General features: G+C 43.5%; 1 protein-coding gene across 1 annotated transcript in view; it reads left to right on the forward strand.

Moving 5' to 3' along the window:
• Nucleotides 1–24,556, forward strand: part of stxbp4 (syntaxin binding protein 4) — a 50,258-nt gene that overhangs the window by 22,877 nt on the left and 2,825 nt on the right. The window contains exons 15-21 of the mRNA XM_037690975.1: nt 1,422–1,424; nt 7,054–7,140; nt 7,236–7,301; nt 10,627–10,803; nt 11,406–11,516; nt 11,642–11,691; nt 14,234–14,370. Of these exons, the coding sequence (XP_037546903.1) occupies nt 1,422–1,424; nt 7,054–7,140; nt 7,236–7,301; nt 10,627–10,803; nt 11,406–11,516; nt 11,642–11,691; nt 14,234–14,370 (631 nt within the window). The remainder of the gene's footprint in view (nt 1–1,421; nt 1,425–7,053; nt 7,141–7,235; nt 7,302–10,626; nt 10,804–11,405; nt 11,517–11,641; nt 11,692–14,233; nt 14,371–24,556) is intronic.

Below are 24,556 nucleotides of genomic sequence, written 5' to 3' on the forward strand. Positions count from 1 at the left end.
CTATAGATCCAGAGCTCCAGGTCCAGAACTATAGATCCAGAACTATATATCTAGATCCCCAGGTACAGAACTATAGATCTAGATCTCCAGGTCCAGAACTATAGATTCATAGCTCCAAGACCAGAAGTATAGATCCAGAAGTATAGATCTAGAGCTCCAGGTCTAGAACTATAAATCTATATCCCCAGGTCCAGAACTATAAATCCAGAGCTCCAGGTCCAGAACTATAGATCCAGAGCTCCAGTTCCAGAACTAATGATCCAGAGCTTTAGGTCCAGAACAATAGATTCAGAACTATAGATCTTGGGCTCTAAGTCCAGAACTATAGGTCTAAAGTTCCATGTCCAGAAATATAGGTCCAAAAGTATAGATCTAGAGCTCCAGGTCTAGAACTATAGAGCTAGATCTCCAGGTCCAGAACTATAGATCCAGAACTCCTGGTCCAGAACCATAGCTCTAGATATGCAGGTCCAAAACTGTAGATCCAGAGCTCCAGGTCCAAAACTATAGATTTAGATCTTCAGGTTGAGGATGATAGATACAGAGATCCAGGTTCAGAACTATAGATCCAGACCCCCAAGTCCATAACTAGAGATCCATAACTATAGATCTACAGATCCAGGTCCAGAACTATAGATTTAGATCTCCACTTGCAGCACTATAGATCCAGAACTCCAAGTCCAGAACTATAGATCTTGAGCTCCAAATCCAGAACTATAGATCCAGAGCTCCAGGCCCAGAACTATAGATCTAGATCCCCAGGTCCAGAACTATACATCAAGATCTCCAGTTCTAGAACTATAGATTCAGAGCTCCAGGTCCAGAACTATAGATCCAGAATCAATCAACCTTTATTTAGACAGGTAAATCCCATTGAGCCTCCAGGACTCATTTACAAGAGAAACCTGATTTCAACAAAGAACGATGACAACAATGGACAACAGTGACAACAATAAACAGTTATAAAAAGTCATACTGCAGGTTTTTTTTTAAACAAATAGGATGGCTAAAAAGTAACAAAAAACATCTAGATTCTAAGGCGACTGTAGAAAACTAAAAACAGGAACATGTCTGCATTGGTCCCTGCCAGGAGTCCAACAGATTCTTAAAGCCACTTAGAGAGGTCAAAGGTCGAGAGCTTCAGATCTTTTTACAAGATATTCCAGGAAACAGGAGCAGAGTAGGAGAAGGTCCTTTTGTCTAGTTCAGTCCTCACTGAGGGAACACTGCAGGTAATGATGTCCTGAGAGCGCACGCTGTAGCTGCACTCACGCAGAGACATGTAGGAGGAGATGTATGAAGGCAGCAGACCAGGAAGTGATTTAAAGATGAAGATGTACCAGTGGGAGAGTCTGTGTGAAGTTAATGGTGACCAGTTAACCAGTGAGTACTGGGTGCAGTGGTGGGTACGGTAGTTACAGCCAGTTATGAATCTTAGTACGCCATGGTAGACAGCATCCAACATCTGCAGCATCCAACATCTGCAGCATCCAACATCTGCAGCATCCAACATCTGCAGGGTTCTTGTAGGAGCATTCATGTAAATAATGTCACCGTAATCAATGGAGGGAAGGAAAGTCACAGATACAAGGTGTTTCCTAACATTCAGAGTTAGACAGGATCTGTTTCTGAAAAAGAAACCCAGTTTAACTTTCAGTTTCTTTATCAAGTTTTCCACATGGAGCTTAAAAGAGAGATGCGAGTCAACTATCCATCCATCCATTATCTTTACTCGCTTATTCCATTTTGGGTCATGGGGGTCGCTGGTGCCCATGTCCAGTAATCACTGTGCGAGAGGTGGGGTACACCCTGGACGGGTCGCAAGTCCATCACAGGGACACATAGAGACAAACGAGACAAACAACCATTCACTCTCTCACTCACACCTAGGGACAATTTAGAGTTATCAATCAGAATAATATGCATGTTTTTGGTCTGTGGGAGGAAACCCGGAGAAAACCCACGCATGCACGGAGAGAACATGCAAACTCCACCCAGAAGGGCCCCTGGACCGGGGTTTGAACCAAGGACCTTCTCGCTGAGAGGCAGCAGCTCTACCAGTTGCGCCACCGTGCTGCCCGGCGAGTCAACCAAGATACCCAAATATTTATAGGAATCAACAAACTCAATGGGGACACCATTTGAGGATAAAATCAGAGGAAGAACTGCTGGGACCAACTTCCTATTTGAAAAAAAGCATCCCTTTGGTTTTGTCGGCATTTAGGACAAGTTTGAGGTGGAACTATAGAATTATACTAGAACTACTAGAACTATAGATCTTGAGCTCCAGGTCCAGAACTATAGATGTAGAGATCCAGGTCCAGAAATAAAGATACAGGTCTCCAGGTCCAAAGCTATAGATCTAGATCTCCAGGTCCAGAACTATAGATCCAAAGCTCCAAGTCCAGAACTATAGCTCTAGATATCCAGGTCCAAAACTGTAAATCCAGAGCTCTAGGTCCAGAACTATAGATCTAGATAATCAGATCCAGAACTATAGATCCAGAGTTCCAGCCCCCAAACTATAGATCTAGATATTCAGGTACAGAACTATAGATCCAGAACTATAGATCTAGCTATCCAGGTCCAGAACTATATATCCAGATCTCCAAGTCCAAAACTATAGATCCAGATCTATAGATCTTGAGCTCCAGGTCCAGAACTATAGATCTAAAGCTCCAAGTCCAGAAATACAGATCCAGGACTTCAGGTCCAAAACTATAGATCTAGATCTCCTGGTTCAGTCTTATAGATCCAAAGCTCCAAGTCCAGAACTATAGCTCTAGATATCCAGGTCCAAAGTTATAGATCTAGTTCTCCAGGTCCAGAACTATAGATTTAGACTTCCAGGTCCAGGACTACAGATACAGAGCTCCGTGTCCAGAACTATAGATACAAACTATAGATCTTGAGCTCCAGTTCCAGAACTATATATCTAGAGCTCCAGGTCCAGAACTAGAGATCCATAACTATAGATCTAGAGATCCAAGTCCATAACTGTAGATCTAGATCTCCACTTGCAGAGCTACAGAGCCAGAACTCCAGGTCTAGAACTATTGGTCCAGATCTCCAGGTCCAGAACTATAGACCCAGAGCTCCAGGTCCAGAACTATAAATCCAGAACTATAGATCTACAGCTCCAGGTCCAGAATTATAGATCTAGATCTCCAGGTCCAGAACTATTGATGCAGAGCTCCAGGTCAAAAGCTATAGATCCAGACCGAAAGATCTAGACCTCAATGTCCAGACCTTTAGATCTATATCTACAGTTCCAGAACAATAGAGCTAGATCTTCAGGTCAAGAACTATAGATCCAGAGTTCCAGGTCCAGAACTATAGATCCAGACCTGTATATCTAGATCTCCATATCCAGAACTATAGCTCTTGATCTCCAGGTCCAGAACTATATACCTAAAACTACAGGCCCAGAAACAGAAACTTTTTTCTCTATGCTCTTAGTGGAAGCAGATGTGTCCTCTTCTGCTCCATCCCCCCACTTCCCTGCTTTGCTCTCTTTCGTCGTGTGAACACTTCAAAGTGCCCCTTTTTTTCCCCTGCATACTTCCCTAATTCAAAGAATTTGAATTTGATGGGGGGTGCTCTGGAATATGCTATGACCTTCCCTGAAAATTCAATGTCTTTACCGGCCTATATGTACATGTATCACATCTATTTATGTTGCCTTGCTGTGGTAGGTTTTTTGATGCCTCAAATTGTGCCCTGTCTAGGACAAGGTGTGAGAGATCTTTTTTTAAACCATCTCTCCTCGTGTTTTCTTCCCTTTTTTCATCTAAGCAAAAATATTATTTTGAATAAGAATAAGAGGGCCGCGCTTTTTATAGTAGCAGCTTCGTGCACTATGTCCATCCTTCGGACGACTGTACGTACATGTTCTCGTTGTATCTTGGTGCAATGATAATAAAGCTTATTCTGATTCTGAAATATAGATCTAGCTCTCAAGGTCCAGAAGTATAGATCTGGATCTCCAGCTCCAGAACTATATAGATCTCAGGTCCAGAAGTATAAATCTAGATCTCCAGCTCCAGAACTATAGATCCAGATCTCCAGGTCCAGAACTATAAATCCATATCTCCAGGACCAGAACTATGGATCCATAGCTTCAGGTCCAGAACATAGATCCTGAACCATACATCTAGATCTTTAGGTCCAGAACTATAGATCTACTTCTCAAGGTCCAGAACTATAGATCTAGATTTCCAGGTCCTGAATTATACATCTAGATCTCCAGGTCCAGACCTGTAGCTCTAGAGCTCCAGCTCCATAACTATAGATCTAGATCTCAGGTCCAGAACTATAGATCTAGATCTCTAGCTCCAGAACTATAGATCCAGATCTCCAGGTCCAGAACTATAAATCCATAGCTTCAGGTCCAGAACATAGATCCTAAACTATACATCTAGATCTTTAGGTCCAGAACTATAGATTAATATTTCCAGGTCCAGAACTATAAATCCAATACTATAGATCTAGATCTCCAGGTCCAGAACTATAGATCTAGATTTCCAGGTCCTGAACTATACATCTAGATCTGCAGGTCCAGACCTGTAGATCTAGATCTCCAGGTCCAAAACTATAGATCTAGATCTCCATGTCCAGATCTATAAAGCCAGAGCTCCAGGTCCAGAACTATCAATCCAGAACTATAGATCTAGAGCTCCAGGTCCAGAAAATGATTAATTCTGTCAGTAATGTTTGTCCTCAGTACTCAGAGTGTGTTTGGTACCAGAACCAGACTGAGCAGATCTAAAGCTGAACAACTTTCAAAATAAAAACCTGCCTCGTGATGATTTTCATATTTATCTGCCCAACAGTTCCTGCTCCATCCACCCTTTGCTAAAATGTCTTGATGACATCAAGACTTGGATGGCTGTGAACTTCTTGAATTTGAATGATCAGAAAACTGAGGTCATTGTGTTTAACCCAAGCTCTACCACTGATCCTGTAAAGCTGGACTCCCTTCAGCCACATCTAAAACAGTCTGTTACCAATCTCAGGATGGTTTTAGACGCAGACTTTAATAAACAGATCAACTCTGTTCTTCATAAAAGCTTCTTCCAGCTAAGGCAGATAGCTAAGCTCAAGTCCATGCTGACCAGATCCCATCTTGAAAAATTAGTCCATGCCTTCGTGACAACCTGGCTGGACTGCTGTAACTCACTTTATGTTGGCATCAGTCAGGTCTCTTTCACTTCTCCAGCTTGTCCAAAATGCTGCAGCTCAGCTACTAACAGGAACTCGTAGGTTTCTTCATATCTCACCGGTTCTGTCCTCTCTTCACTGGCTTCCTGTGCGTGTCAGAATTGATTTTAAAATTCTCCTGCTGACATTCAAGTGCATTAATGGCCTTGCACCATCATACCTCTCCAATCTTCTTCATCCTTATGCTCCTTCTCGGGCTTTGAGATCATCAGACCAGCTGCTTGGTGGTACCAAAAACCAGGTTGAAGCTCAGAGGAGCTTGAACGTTTTCAGTTGTGGGCTCTGGAACAATCTGCTCTTCAACATCAGACAGGCCACCTCAGTCTCTATTTTTAAATCTTTCCTCAAAACACACCTGTACTCACTGACACATCTGTACCCACTGACACACCTGTACTCACTGACACATCTGTACCCACTGACACATCTGTATTCACTGACACATCTGTACTCACTGACACATCTGTACTCACTGACACATGTGTATTCACTGACACATCTGTACTCACTGACACACCTGTACTCACTGACACACCTGTACTCACTGACACATCTGTATTCACTGACACATGTGTATTCACTGACACATCTGTATTCACTGACACATGTGTATTCACTGACACATCTGTACTCACTGACACATGTGTATTCACTGACACATCTGTACTCACTGACACATCTGTACTCACTGACACATCTGTACTCACTGACACATCTGTATTCACTGACACATCTGTACTCACTGACACATCTGTACTCACTGACACATCTGTATTCACTGACATTTAACACAGGGTGATCGGATTTAGATTTTTTCTTTTATTCTGATTGTGTTTATACTTTTTGTTTTATTTTTATTTAACTCACGGTCATCTGATATGATTTAGTATTTCTTTCTTTCTGAATAAGTTTATGCTTTTTTGTTATTATTCTGTGACATTTGACACAAGGTGATCTGATTTAGTATTTCATTGTTTCTAATTATGTTTTTTGTTTTTATTTTTTTATTCCAGATGCTGTAATTATATCTTGTTATTTTTATTCGATGCTGTGATCTTTTTGTTGAGCACTTTGGTAACAGTTTCTGTTTTAAATGTGCTCTATGAATAAATCTGACTTGACTCTTCAGGTTTCCTCTAACTTCAGAGGTCCGGGCTTTGACCTGATTACTGACCAGACTTTAACCAGAACCAGACCGCAGCTCTGATACCGGGTCGATCTGAACTCATGGGTCTTTGATGCTCTGCGGCAAGGAGCGACCAATCAGCAGGAAGTAAAGATTTAACGCTGCGGGGTCAGGAAGTGTCGGAGCAGCAGGAGGCGTCAAAATTAAACCGAGCTGTTTATTGATTTATTATTTTAGTGTTTTATTTATTTATTATTTTAGTGTTTTATTTATTTATTATTTTAGTGTTTATTTTATGTATTAATTATTTTAGTGTTTTATTTTATTGATTATTTTAGTGTTTTATTTATTTATTATTTTAGTGTTTTATTTTATCCAACTTGGATTATTGAGCATGGACTTTGTTGTTTGTTTTATTTTATGTATTTATTATTTTAGTATTTTTGTTATTTATTCATTATTTTAGTGTTTTTTTATCTGTTGTTGAAGTAAACAACTGCTCGGAGGTCTGCTTAATAAAACTGAAATTAATAAATAAAAATAGTTTTTGGCGAAATCAGCATCCATCATCTGACCAGACCTGGTTCTGTTTTTTAGGTTCTTGTTTTAAACCGGACCGGTTTTGTTTGTGAGGTTCTGTTCAACCGGACCGGACCTGGTTCTGTTTGAGTTTCTGTTTAACTGGACGTGGTTCTGTTTGTGTTCAGTGTCTGTCAGACTCGGAGGACCTGGAGGACTTGGAGCAGGTCAGGAAGGATCTCATGGATGCTCTGAAGGAGGTCCAGGTTCTGCAGGTACACCTCCTCCAGCTGAGGGTCCACAGAAACCAGGACCTGGACCTGGTCCGGTCTGCTGACTGTGTCTTTGTTCTGGACTCTGGTTCTGACAGGAGCAGCTGGTCCAGTCTCAGAGGGTCCACCAGGAGCTGCAGGAGGAGCTCAGTCGAGTGCGACAGGTGCGTTTCACCTGCAGAACAAACTCCTCAGCCTCTCAGAACGGAGTTTTATTTTGAAAGGTAACACTTTATTTTGAAGGGCTGACCAAAACAGAAACAGCTTCAGGTGCTCAGTTTGATTCAGTGGTTCTGACCCGGTTCACCAGAAGTTCCCCACTCAGGATCAGAACCAGCAGCTGGGTTCTCTTCACTCTCTTCCTCTGTGTGTTTGTGTAGAAAAAGATCAGCAGGTGGAGCCCTGATCTCACACACTGCCCCGTGTGTGTGTGTGTGTGTGTGTGTGTGGGGGGGGGGGGGGGGGGTGACAGTGTCCTTCTGCTGCTGTTTCTACAGAGAACATTTCTTTGGTTCTCTGTAGACCACAAAAACTGATTTAAACTGGTAAAGAAGGACTTTAGCTCCTCCGAGAGACTCTCCTTCAGCTGATGGACTCACATTAAACAGGAAGTAGGAACCAAACAGCTGGAACCAACTCAGGAGAAAGTAATTCATGTGACCTGCTGGCCCTCAGAGTCTGTGTTGTGATGACTCTCAGCTACTACCACAGCCGATTTCAGCTCAACACCTGTATTTTTTCACCACTTGCTCTCGTCGAGATCGGATGCTTCTCCCCTCCCTCTCCGCTTCGCTGCTCTGTCTGTCTGTGAAACTGCTTCTGAGCCTCTCTTGCATCTTCTGAACCATAATTATGGACTTGTTTTGATCAGTTGGTCCCTCAACTCAATTTACAACATTTCTTGAAGAGAAGACAGGCTTTAGGCGAGCCGATTTGCCCTGTTGGCACGCACACAGCTGGATATCTCATCGACTGGAAGACTTGATGATGTGTCTATCTCTGCTGCCATCTGTGGATTTTAAGGACGCATATTTAATTGGATTCACGATAACTGGTTCCTGCTATTTTGGATTCAGCTGGTGCTGGTTTTATCTACAATCAAGGAAGTCGTCGGCAGCAAATTTGGACCCGATCACGCTGCTTGTCTTTATGATGACTTGGTTCGTGCCTCGAGTACCCAGACTCAAATGCTTTGGGCTGAATGGATCAGATCTTGGGGATTTTACTCAGTCATGATCCATCGGTGTGGCCATGTTAATCTGGACATTTCAGAACCGAGTGGACCAACACAGACTCAAGGTAGATGTCATTAAGTTCTGCCTGTCCCCAAAACAACTGTGTGTTTATCTGAATTTTGGTTCCCTTGGTTGTCCTTGAAGGCCATCTTATCTGAATTCACCTGGAGAACATGTGATCTGACGCTCACCACCCCCTCCCTGAGGAATTTCCAACTGATAACCAGATGAATAAAGTTCATGTCATCATTTCAGGACTCTTGGATTCTCATAGGTTATCCTTGGCCATTCCTCGACATACCTCGAGAATGTTTATGGATCTCACCGGAGGACATTGACTGATTACAGTGACCTCGAGAGCATCTATAAGCGTTGTTGACCATTTCTGTCTCCGATTGCAGAATGTCTACGTTTATATGTGCTTGTTTGTGCGAGGTGTTTTTTATTATTAGAGGGTTTTTCTCTCAGGCAAGAAAAAAAAAGTCTGATAGGAATTTTTTTCGCCTCCGACTCCTCCATGTGTCCAGTTAACCGCTGTTTTTGTCTGTCCAAACAGGTCTCACTTGTAAATGAGTCTTTGAGGCTCAGTGTGACTTATCTGTTTAAATAAAGGTTGAATGAAAAAAAAAGAGTTAGAGACTAGGTGTGCACCGATAAATCGAATGGCCGATTATTTGGCCCCAATTTCCTTAATTTTGGGAAATCATAAATCGGCCAATACTTGCATGAAAAACCAATTTTACCATTTTTTTTAGTTTTAACAACAATTGTCTGAACTTGATTTATATTTCAGAGGACTACATCATGGCCAGTTAAAACAAGTTTGTATTGTTTCTAGGATATTGTTCAAGGGTATGTTTTTCAGTAAAATAATATTGGAAAATTGAAGGTGCATTGTGACCTTATAACACCTGACAGTGTCTTTTATAAAATAAAAAAAAATCTGTATCGTCCAAAATCGGAATCATCAGGCCAGACTTTTTAGAAATCTGTGATCGGTGATCGGCCAGAAAACTGCAATCGATGCACCCCTATTAGAGACATTTATGGTCAAAAAACAGTCAGACTCTGTCCTCTGCAGAACAGAACCAGGACAGGAGACATGGTCCCCCAAAAGCACGAACAGGAAGCAGGTCCAACCCTGAGAGGACGTCTGACCCTCTGTCCTCCAACAGACTGTGGGACATTTGGTTCAACTTTGATACAAAGAGTGACAATCAGTGGTTCTGACCCAGGCCCGTGTTGCCGGACAGATTCATGTCAGTGTCTCCAGCTGCTGTGGACCTGCTCACCGGTCTGGTTGGACCTGCAGGGTCCTCCTGCTCCTACACAAAAGAGACAGGGTTCTATCTGGTTCTGGTCCAGAAGTATTGTGGTTCCTTCAGATGAAAATTTCAAAACCTAATTTCAGCTACCATGTTGTTTTTAGAGAGAAGAGGCCATGACCTGTGACCTTTGACCTGATGACTGAGGCCTGTAGGGTCACTGCACTGTCTGACGTTCAGGGTGAATCTGCTGCTGATTGAAATGTTTCCACGTGAAGAATCTTTCCCTAAATGACCTTTGACCCTGCCCTGATTGACAGGCAGCAACAGCTGCTTCTCTGAGGTCATTGCTGATGTCTTTCTGTCTTGGTGTTGTGCTGCCACACCTGGAAGCTGCAGAGCAGCAGAACCTCCTGATGAGGATCGGTTCATCAACAGAACCTCTGATGAGGATCGGTTCATCAACAGAACCTCCTGATGAGGATCGGTTCATCAACAGAACCTCCAGATGAGGATCGGTTCATCAACAGAACCTCTGATGAGGATCGGTTCATCAACAGAACCTCCAGATGAGGATCGGTTCATCAACAGAACCTCCAGATGAGGATCGGTTCATCAACAGAACCTCCAGATGAGGATCGGTTCATCAACAGAACCTCTGATGAGGATCGGTTCCTCAGCACATTGGATCAGAATCCATCTCTAAAGCATCAAACCTGTTCCTCCCCTCCTGTGGTCTGACAGAGTCTCCTCCTGGTCCAGTTTCCTCGGTGGAGCAGCTTCTCAGACTCATCACATTTTCTACTCGGTTCACCTTTGAGGGCTGGCGGGCCTTCTGAACCCAACAACCTGCTGGTTCAGTGAAATGGTTCTGAGTCCAGACCAGCAAGCTTTGATCGAGCGGGACCGTTTTATCAGCTGAGCAAGACCTGAACATCTCACTGAGGGCCTGTTTCACCTGCTCTTCTTCCTCCTCTTCGTCCCTGCAGGAGGCGACAGTCGAAGCAGAGGAGAGCCAGGCTCTGAGGAACCGGGTCCAGCTGGCTGAGGAGGCCCAGAAGCAGGCCAGGGGTATGGAGATGGACTACGAGGAGGTGGTCCGCCTGCTGGAGGCCGAGATCGCCGAGCTGAAGACCCAGAAGGCGGAGCCTCCGGCGCAGAAGAAGGTAACGGACCCTGAGAGAGTTCTGAAGGCTGCAGTGGTGTCGTCTACACGATACGTGAGCGTACGGAGAAAACCCACTAGAAAAGTTTGAGAACTTCAGTATGAGCTCTTAAAGGTTCCCAATGATGCGTGACATGTCATCAGGCTCGTGCCACCGATACGTTCAACGGCAGTTCAGTGTTTCTCATCTATCTGTCTATCTTCTTACAGTCGCTTATTATTGTGCAATTAATAATTCTGCACTTAAAACTTGAACATGTTTTACTTTGATGCAGTTTTATAAATTCTATAACGTGTTTTTAATACAAAGCCAACTGTTGTACAAAGTTTGTTCATTTATTCAACTATAAGCATCAGAGAAATTTGGAAATGTTCAATATGCTTAAAAATCAAAATAAATTGACGCTTACGTTGAACTGTGCACTTTGGTTTCCAAGCCCAGTGCTCCTGCTAAGACTGCTGCAGAGCGATCGGACCCTCGGTGGGTCCAAACCAGGTCTACAGGATCCTCACTTCATCCTACTTGATTGAAACAAATTGATCTTTCATCTGATTCTTTGTTGTTGTTTACAGATCTGTTGTTGTTGTTTGTTTTCCCTCCAGGAGGAGGCGGAGCAGCTGAAGGTGGCGGTCCTCGAGTGTCAGCTACGGAAGAGCGAAGCAGCCAAAAAGGGTTTTGAGACATCAACAGGAAAGCTGCTGAGTTTTGTGGAGGTAAATAAGCTAAACTGTTTATTTATTTATTTATTCTTTAAAAAATAAACACATAAAATTCTGCTAAACCGATCATCTGATAAACAAACAAATAAAAATATTCTGTTTGTTTTCTGTTCCTGCAGAACGTCCAGGAGTTCCTGATGGAATGTCACGGACCCACCAAGAGCTACAGGTACACGTGCGCGTGCGTGTGCACGACAATATGTTTAATTTTCTTTATTTATTTATATCAGTTTTTATTTATTTACACAAGAAGTTTACAACAATGAAAACAAATAAATAAATTTTAACAAACTAATATTTTATTTTGTTATAATTAAAATTAATCAGGAATTCTTAAAAACTTTTTTTTAATTAATATTTAACAAATGAAACACAAAATAAAAATGTTTAAACAGGATATTTTGTCTAAAAGATAAAAATAAATAAATCAATTGAAGAAGGAGGTCAAATAAAAGTTAGTCCTTAAAAGTCTTTCAAAGCGATGATGTCCTCAGTCTGCGAGGCGCCTGAACAACGAGCATTAAAGTTCTACAGATGAGTGTTTTTTCTGCATGGACTTAAAGGAAACCTAAATGTTTTTCATACAAGATATTCATGTCTGGAGTTACTGCAGAGAGAGCTTTGTTCTGCAGAGTGATGGCTCCTGCAGAGAGGAGGGGTGCATTTTATCACCACCAGGAGCAGTGGAGGAGCCAAGGGGTGCCTGTGGTGGCCTTGGCCCCCATGGACTAATCTTTGGCCACCCCACTCATTTGAGGAAACTATACTTTTAAACAATATAAAAACTATAAAGCATAGTTTCCTCTGAGGATAGGAGTGGTCAATTTAAACACACACACGTGTGTGTATATATATATATTTATATATATATATATATATATATATATATATATATATATATATATATATATATATATATATATATATATGTATGTATAATGGCGGCCATCTTGTACCTAGACATGGCTTATATGTAGATACAGCCACACACCAACATGGAAGTCAGTACCTCGCCTATTTTCTAAATATTTGTGCTCACAACATGGACAGATGGACAGATGGACAGATGGACGTTTTTTCCAATTCCCTCAACATCTCACAGAAACTGAGGAGTCATCACAAGGAGACACAGAGGAGAACTGGACATATAGCACAGCAAAGCAGAACAGGGACAGAGCGACCAGGACGATGAGGACATGGGACTCAGCTGAGCCTGTTGGAAAAGGTACAGGTGAGAGTTGAAGGATCTAAGAAGCATAAACGAACTGAGAAAATGAGCCAATGGTAGAGAGGAACAGAGAAAAACAGAAACATCCATCTATCCATCATCTTCACCCATTTCATCCTTTCCAAGTCACTGGTGTCCATGTCCAACAGTCACTAACAACAGGACACCCTGGACAGCTGGCAAGTCCATTACAGGGACATATGGAGACAAGCAAGACTAACTTAAATAACTAAAGCTTAAACAACTAAAACCACAGATCCTGACACCAGGACGTGTTCCACGGAGATCTCCTCAGCCGATGGGAGTACCTCAGAGACATAATGATGTCTCCAGCTGAGAGTCCATCCGTCCAGGCTTCACACACACTCAGTGGTCCAGTTTGGTCCACTGCAGCTCAGGTAGGACAGCAGCGGGCCAAACTGACAGACTGAGGACTGAGTCCTGTCTGATGGAGAACTTCATTTCTCTTTTTATGTTCTTCTTTTGATCGTTTTCATTGATCTTTTATCATTCCTTTCTGTTTTCCTCGTCAGTTTCTCTGTCCTGCTGTCCGTCCTCCTGGCGTTTCTTGGAGTTTCTTCTTCGCCGGTGTTTTAATCCCACGTTATCTGCTCCATCCAGCAGCTTGTGTAAGCTGGACGTCCTGTTAGCAGCTCGTGTTATGAAGTCGTCCATGCATGACGCCTCCTGCCAGCTTTCTTTTCTTTCCTGCAGGTCAGTGGGACACCTGGGCTTTCATAACTCCTGCCAGAGCCCCTCCCCCATCAAGTCCCCCACCCAGCTGGACCTGCTTTTTATTTTTACTCACCTGTTTGTCTGTTTCTAGGCCACGCTTGGGAAGAAATGTGATCTTTCTGGTTCGTGGAAATCAGGAGACGTTGTTCCCGTCAGCTGTTCCTAATCACTTTCTGAATGATTTGTCAGGTCAGGGCTGAAAACAGAGCTGAACGAGAAGAAGAGAGACAGGAAGTGATGCAGGTCCTTAGAATGTTTGAAGAAACATCTGGCGGTGGATCTGTGGAGCCTGAATAAAGAGGTTTACCACGACCATCACCAGAACCTGCTCAGGAGTCAGGATTTATGAAACAACTTTTGAATTATTGTCCCCTGAAAACAGACCAAGGGCACGCAATGTCTTTCTTTCTGTTAGTAAAATATCTCATGAACCACTGGATGGCTTTCAATGAAACACATAGAAACTATTGGATGTTTGTCTGCAGTTGAAGAACTTTTAGTATCAGTCTAATTTAAGATGGCTGCCACAGCTATCGGCTCTCATCAAGCACAGAAACAAGTTGAACTCTGTCATTTCTACAGCTGTCGGGCTGAAGCTTCATGTGGTAGTAGCTGAGAGTCATCCCCAACACTCTCGGAGCGCTGACAGCTCCTGGAGGGTTTTAACTAAACGAAAATGGCGGGTGACATGCATACTGTCAGGTTCCTCCTCTGACTCCCCTCTGACTCCTCCTCTTCCTGTTTGCAGCTCCGGAGACGTTAAAGTCGGCTCAGTGCCTCACGGACTTCCTCCTCGCTACAAGAAGAGTCTGTGGACGGCAGCCTCGCTGGCCCAGGAGGCCAAGGAGCTGACCCGGTCCGTCAGAGCTGTCCTGGATGTCGACTGTAAGTGAGAGTCCTGCTCCTGCTCCTCCTCCTCCTCCCTGCATGCTGCTCCCTCCAGATGAAGCTGACACCTGCCACTGCAGCGACTCTCCTCCACATTTCAGTGCTGACCTTCTAGGCGACCCCAACCCTCCGCAGGAGCCCAGAGTCTGCAAGACCTCAGCCAGATGCCCCCCAGCATCAGAACTCTTCCTCCATGCTCCTCCTCGTCTCTGCACCTCCTGCTAACGGACTGTGAAACCTGCATGAATCCTGTTTGTGTCTGTGGGCCGCAAGTCGGCCGCCGAACGTCTTGAAACTGTGGCTGCGAGCCGAAGTTCCACCAGGAACCAACATTTGTTGCTTTCAGCCAAACCAGGAGCCGCTCGGCCTCCTGCAGGAGCAGATCCTTCCTGCAGGAGCAGATCCTTCCTGCAGGAGCAGATCCTTCCTGCAGGAGCAGATCCTTCCTGCAGGAGCAGATCCTTCCTGCAGTTCAACACGAGGAAAAGATTTCAGTGAAACTGATGAACGACATGAATGTTTCCAAGTTTGGCCCATTGATTTATTGATCTCACCTTAATAAGTGATCAGAAAAATGGCACCAAATCAAACAGCAATAAGCCAAATATTATATTTTTATCAGAAAATAGATCCATTTATATTTAAAAGAAATGTGTTCTGAGAGAAATGTGTTTTTCTAAAATATGTGACAAAATATCTGAAATATTTAATTTGTTCCTAAAACTCAACAATGTTTTTTAAGTATTTTTATTTGACCTTAGTTTGATCCTTTTTTTACGCAGAGCCTTATTTATATTTTTGTTCCAGGCAACCAGGTGTTCCTGTAACTTTTAAAAGTGTTCTTTAACAAATTTCTCCAGATTTTATGAAGGTCTTTTTATTTAACTGCTCCTCTTCTCAGTTTAAATCCAATTTCTGAACCTGAACAAGTTATTGAGCAACTTTATTTTTCTTTTAATGGCCCTTTTGGGTTGAAAACAACCAATGGATCCAAGAGAGATCCATGCTCCTGAGGATCTGATGGGATCTGATGCATCAGCCCTGAGGTGGACCATTCAACTAATCTGATGAACTTCACTACATATTTAAGTATTTTTTAATATAATGTTTATTATTGTTGATCAGCAACGACAATAAATAAAGGTTTGCTTGACAGACCATAATATTTAAGCCCTTAAAAGGTTTAGATATACAGTATTTATTGTTGTTTTCGTAAAGATAGCCTCAGGAGTTTCAGTTACAACAATCAGTAAGCCCCAAAACAGTTAGAACATTGTTTTTAAATCAAAAACAGGCAGAACATCGTTTTTCACCCAAAAATAGGTGGAGCATTGTTTTTCACCCAAAAAGAGGCGGAGCAATGTTTTTCACCCAAAAAGAGGCGGAGCAATGTTTTCAACCAAAAAAAAGTGGTGCAGTGTTTTTCAACTAAAAAGGCATGAACCATTGCAAATATGTACTAGGATGTTTTGATCCAATTCATCTTCAAAAGATTGTTTGTTTGTTTGTTTGTTTGTTTGTTGTCCCATTTAGCGTTGCCTATGAATCATTTAAATATAAAAAAGGCCCATAAACTCAAGGGATGAACCAGAGTTGTGCCGTCACATTACAGACAACTTGTTTTGGATTTTTGGGCTCTTTGTTCGCAGCAGCATGTCACGAAGCCCATTTTGTTAGATGGGTCTAATAAAAACCCCAAAGATCAAACAGTCTGACAGAAAATGATATTTCAGAGCCAACAGGGGGATTCCCAAAGGATGGAACAAGTCCTTTCAGTATAAACTTGTTTGGTGATCAGTGAGTCTCCTGCAGCGTTGGTTGGTCCTCTAACTCCATGCTTTGTCTCTGTATAGAAACTTCCTTCATCTCTACGGGTCAGTAGACACTTCAGTAAAATAAGGTGACCAGCTCCACGCCGACTTCCTGTAGCTCTCTGTCACCATGTCTAGCTCTGTGTTTACGAGGCTGAACGCTTCTGTTCATGCCGTAGATTAGCTGATAAACCAAACCAAGCATCATCGTCACCGAGCAGAACCGAACTGAAGGATAAATCCAACACCAGGACAGACGGGTTCTGTTAACCCGGTTCTGACAAACTGGCCTGCCAGGACATCTTGTTTGGAGTTATCAGCTCTTTGTTCCCTTTCAGAGGAAATCTTCTGGTTTGGATTGGAACCAGGCTCATGTGATGCTGCTAATCTGTAAAATATGGTCAGAGTTTGTCTGTTTGACCCGCTGGGCTGTGATTGGTACCATCAAATAAAATATTTTGGTTTGAAAGACTCGTTCTGTTCTGTCTGAGACTAACAGGGCACCTTAAGTTTGGACTCTGGGCTGATGGGCCCAGCAGCCAAACCAACCGCTCCCAAACTGTTTAAACTTCTGAGCCACCAAACACCAGCAGAGCCTTGAGAACCCAAGTGTCTTGAAGGACGTTAGCATCACTAACGAGCCAGCTAAACAGAAAGAGACAACATAATGAACTTTGTTCTGCGTTTACGCATTCACGACTGGTGTTGGTGTTTTTTCTACAACGTGACTTTAGACTAATTTCTGAAAATCATCCCAAGCTGAAGTTCATGACCACAGGTCTAAACTGGTCTGAGTAACTGCCAGACGGTGTCAGTTTGTACAGAGCGCTGGTGCTGACGGTTCTTCGGATCAGTTTGTCCTCACCTACATTTCTGCAGTCGGGCCGTCGAGGCTGAAGTGACATAATCCTCTGCCGTCTTTCATCGCTCAGATAATCAGCAAGAAAACCGAGCACGACTCAGAAAGTAGGTCACCTTTTAGAGTTCACACACTGACACACTTTCCTTCCTCATAAATCACTTCTGTGTTCATTGTCAGAGCCTAGCTCTTATTTTGATGAGTACCTGGCAGCTTTATTTTGAAATTCCAGGATAAAAGCTCTAAGTTTTCATGTTTCAAACCCTGAGTTCTTCTGATTAGTCTGATTAGAGGCGAAAGAAAGTCTGAGATCCTACAGGATCTATGGAAGCTCAGATACACTGGAAGTCAATGAGAGTTTAGTTGTGTGACCTCTGACCATTTATAAAATTAAAATTAATGATCTAAATTAAGAATCCTAAAATCCATTCAAAAAGAACAATTAGTCAGATTACTAAAAAAATAACTAAGACTTTTCCTTCCAGATGTTTAGTCTGAGCAGCTGGAAACCTTCCAAGTTCACCTGAACATCCTCAGAGCTTTGGCTTTACACGTTAAAACAATTATGTTGACAAAAACCCCAAAAGTAGCTCCAGCCCAGGGGCCCCCACCATCTTTAATACGGCCCTGCTGAAGGTAGATCTATCTGCATAAAAAGATTTAAATTTCATTTTATAGTTAAAGTTTGATTTCATCAACCTAACAGCAGTTTGAGTCCATTTCAAGCAAAGTTGTTTAAATCCTGATTTTTTTTTTTAAAAAAATTTCAAATTTAAAAAAAAAAATTCAGTTCAACCTGTTTTTCTACAGGTGAGTCTCATTGAGCCTCCAGGACTCATTTACAAGAGAGACCTGATTTTAACAAAGAATGATGAAAACAGTAGACAATCATAAAAAAGTAAATAAAATGAAAAGGAAATAGAGGAAATGATGTAAAAAATGAAACAAAAACTGTTACATTATAAAGCAGTGTAAAATAAAAACAGGAACATGTCTGTGTAACAGCCCTGGAGGCGGGGCTTTAAATAAGTTAGCAGAGTTTGGGGTAACACAGGAAGTGGGCCCACAAAAATAAAAGTCCTTGACTAATTGTGGGTTACATCTGCGTTGGTTTTTGTCACGAACTTAGCAGTTGTTTGAAGACAACTTTATTTATAAAGACAAATTTATCTAAACTGAATGTCGGACCATTGGTTCTGGTTGTCTCCTGCAGCATCCTAAAGCCATGAGACCTTTGGTCTGAGTCTCACAGGTCAAGGAGTCTGAACCTGGTCTCATCCTGATTACATGAGAAGTTTCTGTCATTAAATTGATTATTCCCGTCTCGTTGCCTGAAAACATTTCTCAGCTGTAACAATTATTTTTTTGGTCTTTATTTTGTCTATATCTCTGAGGATGTCCCACAGTTCATGATGTGGACATAAATCAAAGTTCCTGTCCTCTGTCCTCAGCATAAATGAAAATGTTCAAACTCTTCTACAGACTGTGAGACAGACACAGTTACCGTGACGACCCAGCAGCCGTGTGTAGATCGGTCCACGGTGACCAAACAGAACTTATTTCAAGTGAAAAGAGACTGGTTCTGTGAGGTCTGTTAATGCTGCTCCTGAGGACTGATGACTCAGCGTCAGAACCTGAAGGTCCAAAACATTTGATCTTCAGATTCTTTAGATCAGCTCTCATCTGTTTGTCTTCACAAACACGCTTTAGGAGAATAAAGAAACCTTCCCAGTGGGTTTGTGAAGCTTACACCTCCTGGAGGAGCTGGGGGGTGGGGGGTGTTGTGGCCAAGAAGGACAAAATGCAGAGACCACGTATCAATTAGAGAGGGTTAAATCATCCATCTGTCCACCTGTCCATCCATCCATCATCCATCCATCTGTCCATCCATCCATCCATCCATCCATCCATCCATCCATCCAACCATCCATCCATCTATCTATCTATCCATCTATCCATCCATCCATCCATCCATCCATCCATCCAACCATCCATCCATCTATACATCTATCCATCCATCCATCCATCCATCATCTTCCTCTTGTTCTGCCCTCAGGTCTCAGGGGCAGCATCTTGAGCAGGGAGGTCCAGCCACCTCTTCCAGCTCTTCTGGGAGGACTCCAAGGAGTTTCCAGGCCAACTGAGAAACGTAGTCTTTCCAGCGTGTCCTGGGTCTTCCCCAGGGTCTCCTCCCAGTCAGACATGCCTGAAATACCTCCCTATAGGGAGGCGTCCAGGGAGCATCCTTACTAGATGCCTGAACCACCTCAATGGACTCCTCTCAATGTGAAGGAGCAGAGGATCTACTCTGTCTCTCCTGATAACTGAACTTCTCACCCTGTCTCTAGGGAGAGTCCAGCTACCCTGCAGAGGAAACTCATTTCAACCTCCTGTATCTATGATCTTGTTCTTTCAGTCTCTACCCAGAGTTCATGACCAGAGGTGAGGGGAGGAACGTAGACCGACCAGTAAACAGAGAGCTTTGCCTTACAGCTCAGCTCCCTCTTCACCACAACGGACCGGCACAGAGTTTGCAATACTGCAGATGCTGCATCAATCAATCTGTCAATCTCACGCTCCATTTTTCCCTCACTCATGAGCAAAACCCCGAGATACTTAAACTCCTCCACTTGAGGCAGAACCTCACCCTCGACCTGAAGTCCACCTTTTTCCGACTGAGAACCATGGCCTCAGATTTGGAGGTGCTGATTCTCATTCCAACCACTTCACACTCGGCTGATAACTGCTCCAGTGAGAGCTGAAGATCATGGCACGATGACGCCAACAGGACCACATCATCTGCAAAGAGCAGAGATGGACTCCTAAGGCCACCGAACCGGACTCCTTCCGCCCCTTGGCTGCACCGAGAAATTCTGTCCATAAAAGTTATGAACAGAATCTGTGACAACGAGCAGCCCTGGAGGAGTCCAACACCCACTCTGAAGGGAGTTGACTTACTACTGGCAATGAGAACCAAACTCTCGCACCTCTTGTATAGGAACCGAACAGCCCATAGCAATGGCACGCCCATCTCATACTCACAGAGCACCTCCCACAGCGTACATCAAGGAACATGGTCAAATGCCTTCTTCAAGTCCACAAAACACATGTAGACTGGATGGGCAAACTCCCATAATCCCTCAAGGCCCCTAGTGAATGTAAATGGTCCCCCTTTTTGAAGAGGGGAACCACCACCCCAGTCTGCCAATCCAGTGGCACTGCCCCCGATGTCCACGCAATGTTGCAAAGGCGTGGCAATCAAGACAGCCCTACAACATCCAGAGCCTTAAGGAAATCAGGGCGAATCTCATCCACCCCTGGAGTCCTGCTGCCGTGGAGCATTTAACTACCTTGGCGACCTCAGTCACAGTTATGGACAGACCAACCCCAAAGTCCCCCGACTCATCTACCTCCATGGAAGACGTATCAGTGGGATTCCTTCCACCTCCTGATGACATCACTGGTTGAGCTCAACAGCACCCCACCTTCACTGAACACAGTGTTAGTAAAGAGCTGCTTTCCTCTCCTGAGCCGCCTGATGGTTTGCCAGAATCTCTTTGGAGCCGACCGAGAGTCTTTATCCAAGGCCTCATTGAACTCACATTCAAGCTTTTGCCTCAGCAACAGCCAAGGCTGCAGACCACTTGGCCCTCCGGTACTCCTCAGCTGCCTCTGAAGTTCCACTGGCCAACAAGGACCGATGGGACTCCTTCTTCAGCTTGACAGCCTCCCTAACCCGGGGTGTCCACCACCAAGTTTGAATATGGCCACTGCAAGAAGCACCAACAAACTTGCGTCCACAGCTCAAGGCAGCCATTTCAACAACTGAGTCATGGAACATGGCCCACGCTGACTCAACTTTCTTCGCCTCAGCTAGGATGTGTTATCAAAGTTCTCCCAGAGGTGCAAGTTGAAGATCTTGCTGACTGGTTCTTCTGTCAGGCATTCCCAACAAACCCTCACAACACATTTGGGTCTACTGGGTCTTTCTGGCATTTTCTCTCGCCATCTGGTCCAACGCACTACCAGGTGGTGATCAGTTGACAGTTGCCTCTGTTCACCCAAGTGTCCAATACAAAGGGCCGCAAATCAGATGACACAACTACAAAGTCAATCATCGATCTACAACCTAGGGCATCCTGGTGCCAAGTGTACTTATGTACACCCTGATGTTAGAACATGGTGTTTGTGATGGACAAACTATGACTAGCAGAGAAGTCCAACAACAGAACACCGCTCGAGTTCAGATACAATACAATACAATACAACTTTATTTATAGAGCACTTTAAAACAACACTGTTGGCCAAAGTGCTGTACACTAGGACATACAAAAACATAAAAACCCCACACGTTAAAAATATGAAATAAAATAAAGATAACAAATAAAATAAAACAAATAACTTAGAGTCATTAAAACCAACATTTCAAACTGAAGTAAAAGCCAAAGAGAAAAGATGTGTCTTCAGAGAAGACTTAAAAACAGGAAGTGAGCCAGCTTGTCTGACATGCAGAGGCAGCTCGTTCCACAGTTTAGGGGCAGCGACTGAGAATCAAATCAGATCAAAGAGGCCGTTCCTCCCAATCGCAGCCCTCTAGGTCACACTGTCATTAGCCACGTGGGCATTGAAGTCCCCAGCAGAATAAAGAATTCCCCAGCTGGAGAACCTTCCAGCACTCCTGCCAAGGACTCCAAGAAGGCCAGATACTTTGAACTGCCATTTGGCGCGTAGGCATAAACCACAGACTGATCCCATTTCCCTACCAAAAGGTGAAGGGAAGCCACCCTCTCATCTACCGAGGAAAACTCCAACACACAGGCACCAAGTCGGGGGGCTACAAGTAGACCCACACCAGCTCTGCGCATCTCACCATGGGCAACTCCAGAGTGGAATAAGGTCCAGCCCCTCTCAAGGAGATTGTTTCCAGAGCCCATGCTGTGCATCGAGGTGAGGCCAACTGTATCTAGTCGGTACCTCTCAACCTCATGCACAAGTTCAGGCTCCTTCCCCACCAGAGAGGTCACAGTCCATGCCCTGGAGCCCGGCCCGACTGGATTATGGCCGAGCTGGGCCAGGCCGGGCCATAATAATGTGCAGGCCAGGACAGTGTCGGGCTTTTGATTGTGTTAGCGGACGCGTGCTGCTGACAATCCAATTATATGACAACATAGCTTGCCATACATTCACCAGTCGCACATGGCCATTTGACAGCATGCTGACCGGCCTTGAAAGAGGTAAAAAAAAAAAAATAAAGATCAGTTAAAGTAAAGAAAGACATTCAAATAAATGAGACCTCTTTGTTCTTTACTTTAGAAGGTGGTGGTGTAATTTTAAAAAGATTCAGTTGCACTCAGCAGGCGTGTGTGGCGGACGATCCAAACAGGTGAGATCCCAAAATATCTGACATGTCAGAGCAGGGACCGTGTCTGAATAATGCAGAATGCAGGCAGAAGCAGGGATTTCATGCGCTTTGACGGCCATGAAAGGACAAACACCTCCTCATCTCAGATCTTCTGCCCCCTTTTAATCAGCCGTGCACATCTGCTGACAGTTAATAACTATATAAGCAGTCAAATTTTAATTAAAAATGTTGGGTTTGTCCTGGTTCAGACCTGTAATTACTGTTAATTCATCGGGTCGGGTGGGGTTTGGAAATGATGGCTACGGGCTGGGGCCCGATCAGATGGAATTTTTTGGGCCCAAATGCAACTCTAGTTGAGACCCAGTCACTCGCATGCAAGCCCCTCCTCCAGGCCTTGCTCTGGGGTAGGGTACCTGTAACCAATGACCAGGTGAGGGACATCAAGCTCCTTGCTGTTTCTTTTTGTGTCCTTACAAATGTGTGGAAATCAAATAACAATAAAAAAAAATACATTTTACCTCTCATTGTCTCGTTTTATGAACAGCTTCATGATGCCACCATATTCACCAATCTGGACCTTCGAAGCACTTACTATTTGGTTCAAATTCAAAAGGGAGATGAGTGGAAGGTAGCATTTAAGACAACTTTGGGATATTTTTAGGACCTTGTGATGCCTTTTGACCTGACTAATGCTCACATTGTCTTCCAGGCTCTTGTCAGTGATGTCTTGAGATATTTTATGAACATTTTTGTTTTTGTTTTTCTTGACAACATTCTCATATATTCTAAAGACCCCAACAACATACCTGACATGTCAAAGTGGTTCCTCAACATCCCCTTGAGAATCAGTTGTATGTTAAGGCTGAAAAGTATCAATTTCACGTGCCAACGGTAACCTTCTTTGGTTTTATTTCTGAGTGTGTTGGTATGGATGGACCCTGAAAAGATCAAGGCAGTAGCAGAATGGACATTTCCTGAAAACTACAACAGCTACTTCTCCGTCCTCTCCAAGACTGTCAATTAAAACAACAAAAGTAAGAGAACCTTCTGGAACATCAGCCTGGATATTGCTCTTGTCAATATGTACCTGTTTCCTGTTCTCTTCCAGATACCTTCCCTTCAACACTGTAAATAAAATGTCTTACCTTTTATAAGAAAGAGTCTCTTTTCCATCTGGGTCTAAAAACTTAAGGTAATCACGATGGTCTTTTTTTCAGGTAATCAGCGAAAATTTAAACTTTAAACAAATAAGATTAAAAAAAACTTTTCTTTCCAATTTCAGACCTGAATCATTTTATTTCTTTGTCACTGAAGGAATCCGAAAAATAAAATCAAAGTCTTGGACATGGTTTGGACATGTCCAGATGAGGGACAGTGGACGTGGTTGAGACTTGACTTATTTTGTCCGACAGTCCACTCCAGTCTTTGAGGACCTTGAGCTCCTCTGAGAGTTGGACAGATTCCAGCAGGGAATTCCTCCTCCTCCTCCTCCCCTCCTCCTGTGAACCGGGTCACAGTTTGTCCTCAGAGACACAAACTGCTCCACGCCTCAGCTCAGGTGTCTCTTCAGCAGAGAGAAGCTCCTTGTTGGTTCAGTTCAGAAACTCGTGACTGAAGAAGCATCTCACCTGCAGCAGGAAGATATAAGATATTGACTTCAGTTGCTCTGAAAGAACAAACGTTTTCAAAGTTCATGTTTTACCTGCTGCAGGTGTGCGCACAAGAATCTTAAGATCTGACTCGTAAATGACGGAACTTCTAACGAACGATATAAAAGTTGATGGACAGGGCGACATCTTCTGTTGTTGTCATGTTTGCAGTTCGCTCCTCCTCCCACAGCTTTAAAAGACCCAGAACTACCCAAACAACCAACCGTCCAATGGGCCACAGCCAAGATGTCTGCCCAAACTCTTCTTCCCACAGTCAGTCACCATGACGACCAGTGACCCAGAAGATTCTGGGTCCAACAGGCAGGTTGACCAGGTCAAGCTGCATTTTAGCTGATGTCAGCAGAGGGATTTGTAAAACTCAATGATGATTAATTTATCTGAAGCTGAGACATCCAATGCTGAAAGATCTGAAGCTGAAACATCCAATGCTGAAACATCTGAAGCTGAAACATCTGAAGCTGAAACATCTGAAGCTGAAACA

The sequence above is a fragment of the Nematolebias whitei genome, chromosome 17, assembly GCF_014905685.2.
Source record: "Nematolebias whitei isolate Nwh7 chromosome 17, NemWhi1, whole genome shotgun sequence".
In the NCBI taxonomy this organism is placed as follows: Eukaryota; Metazoa; Chordata; class Actinopteri; order Cyprinodontiformes; family Rivulidae; genus Nematolebias; species Nematolebias whitei.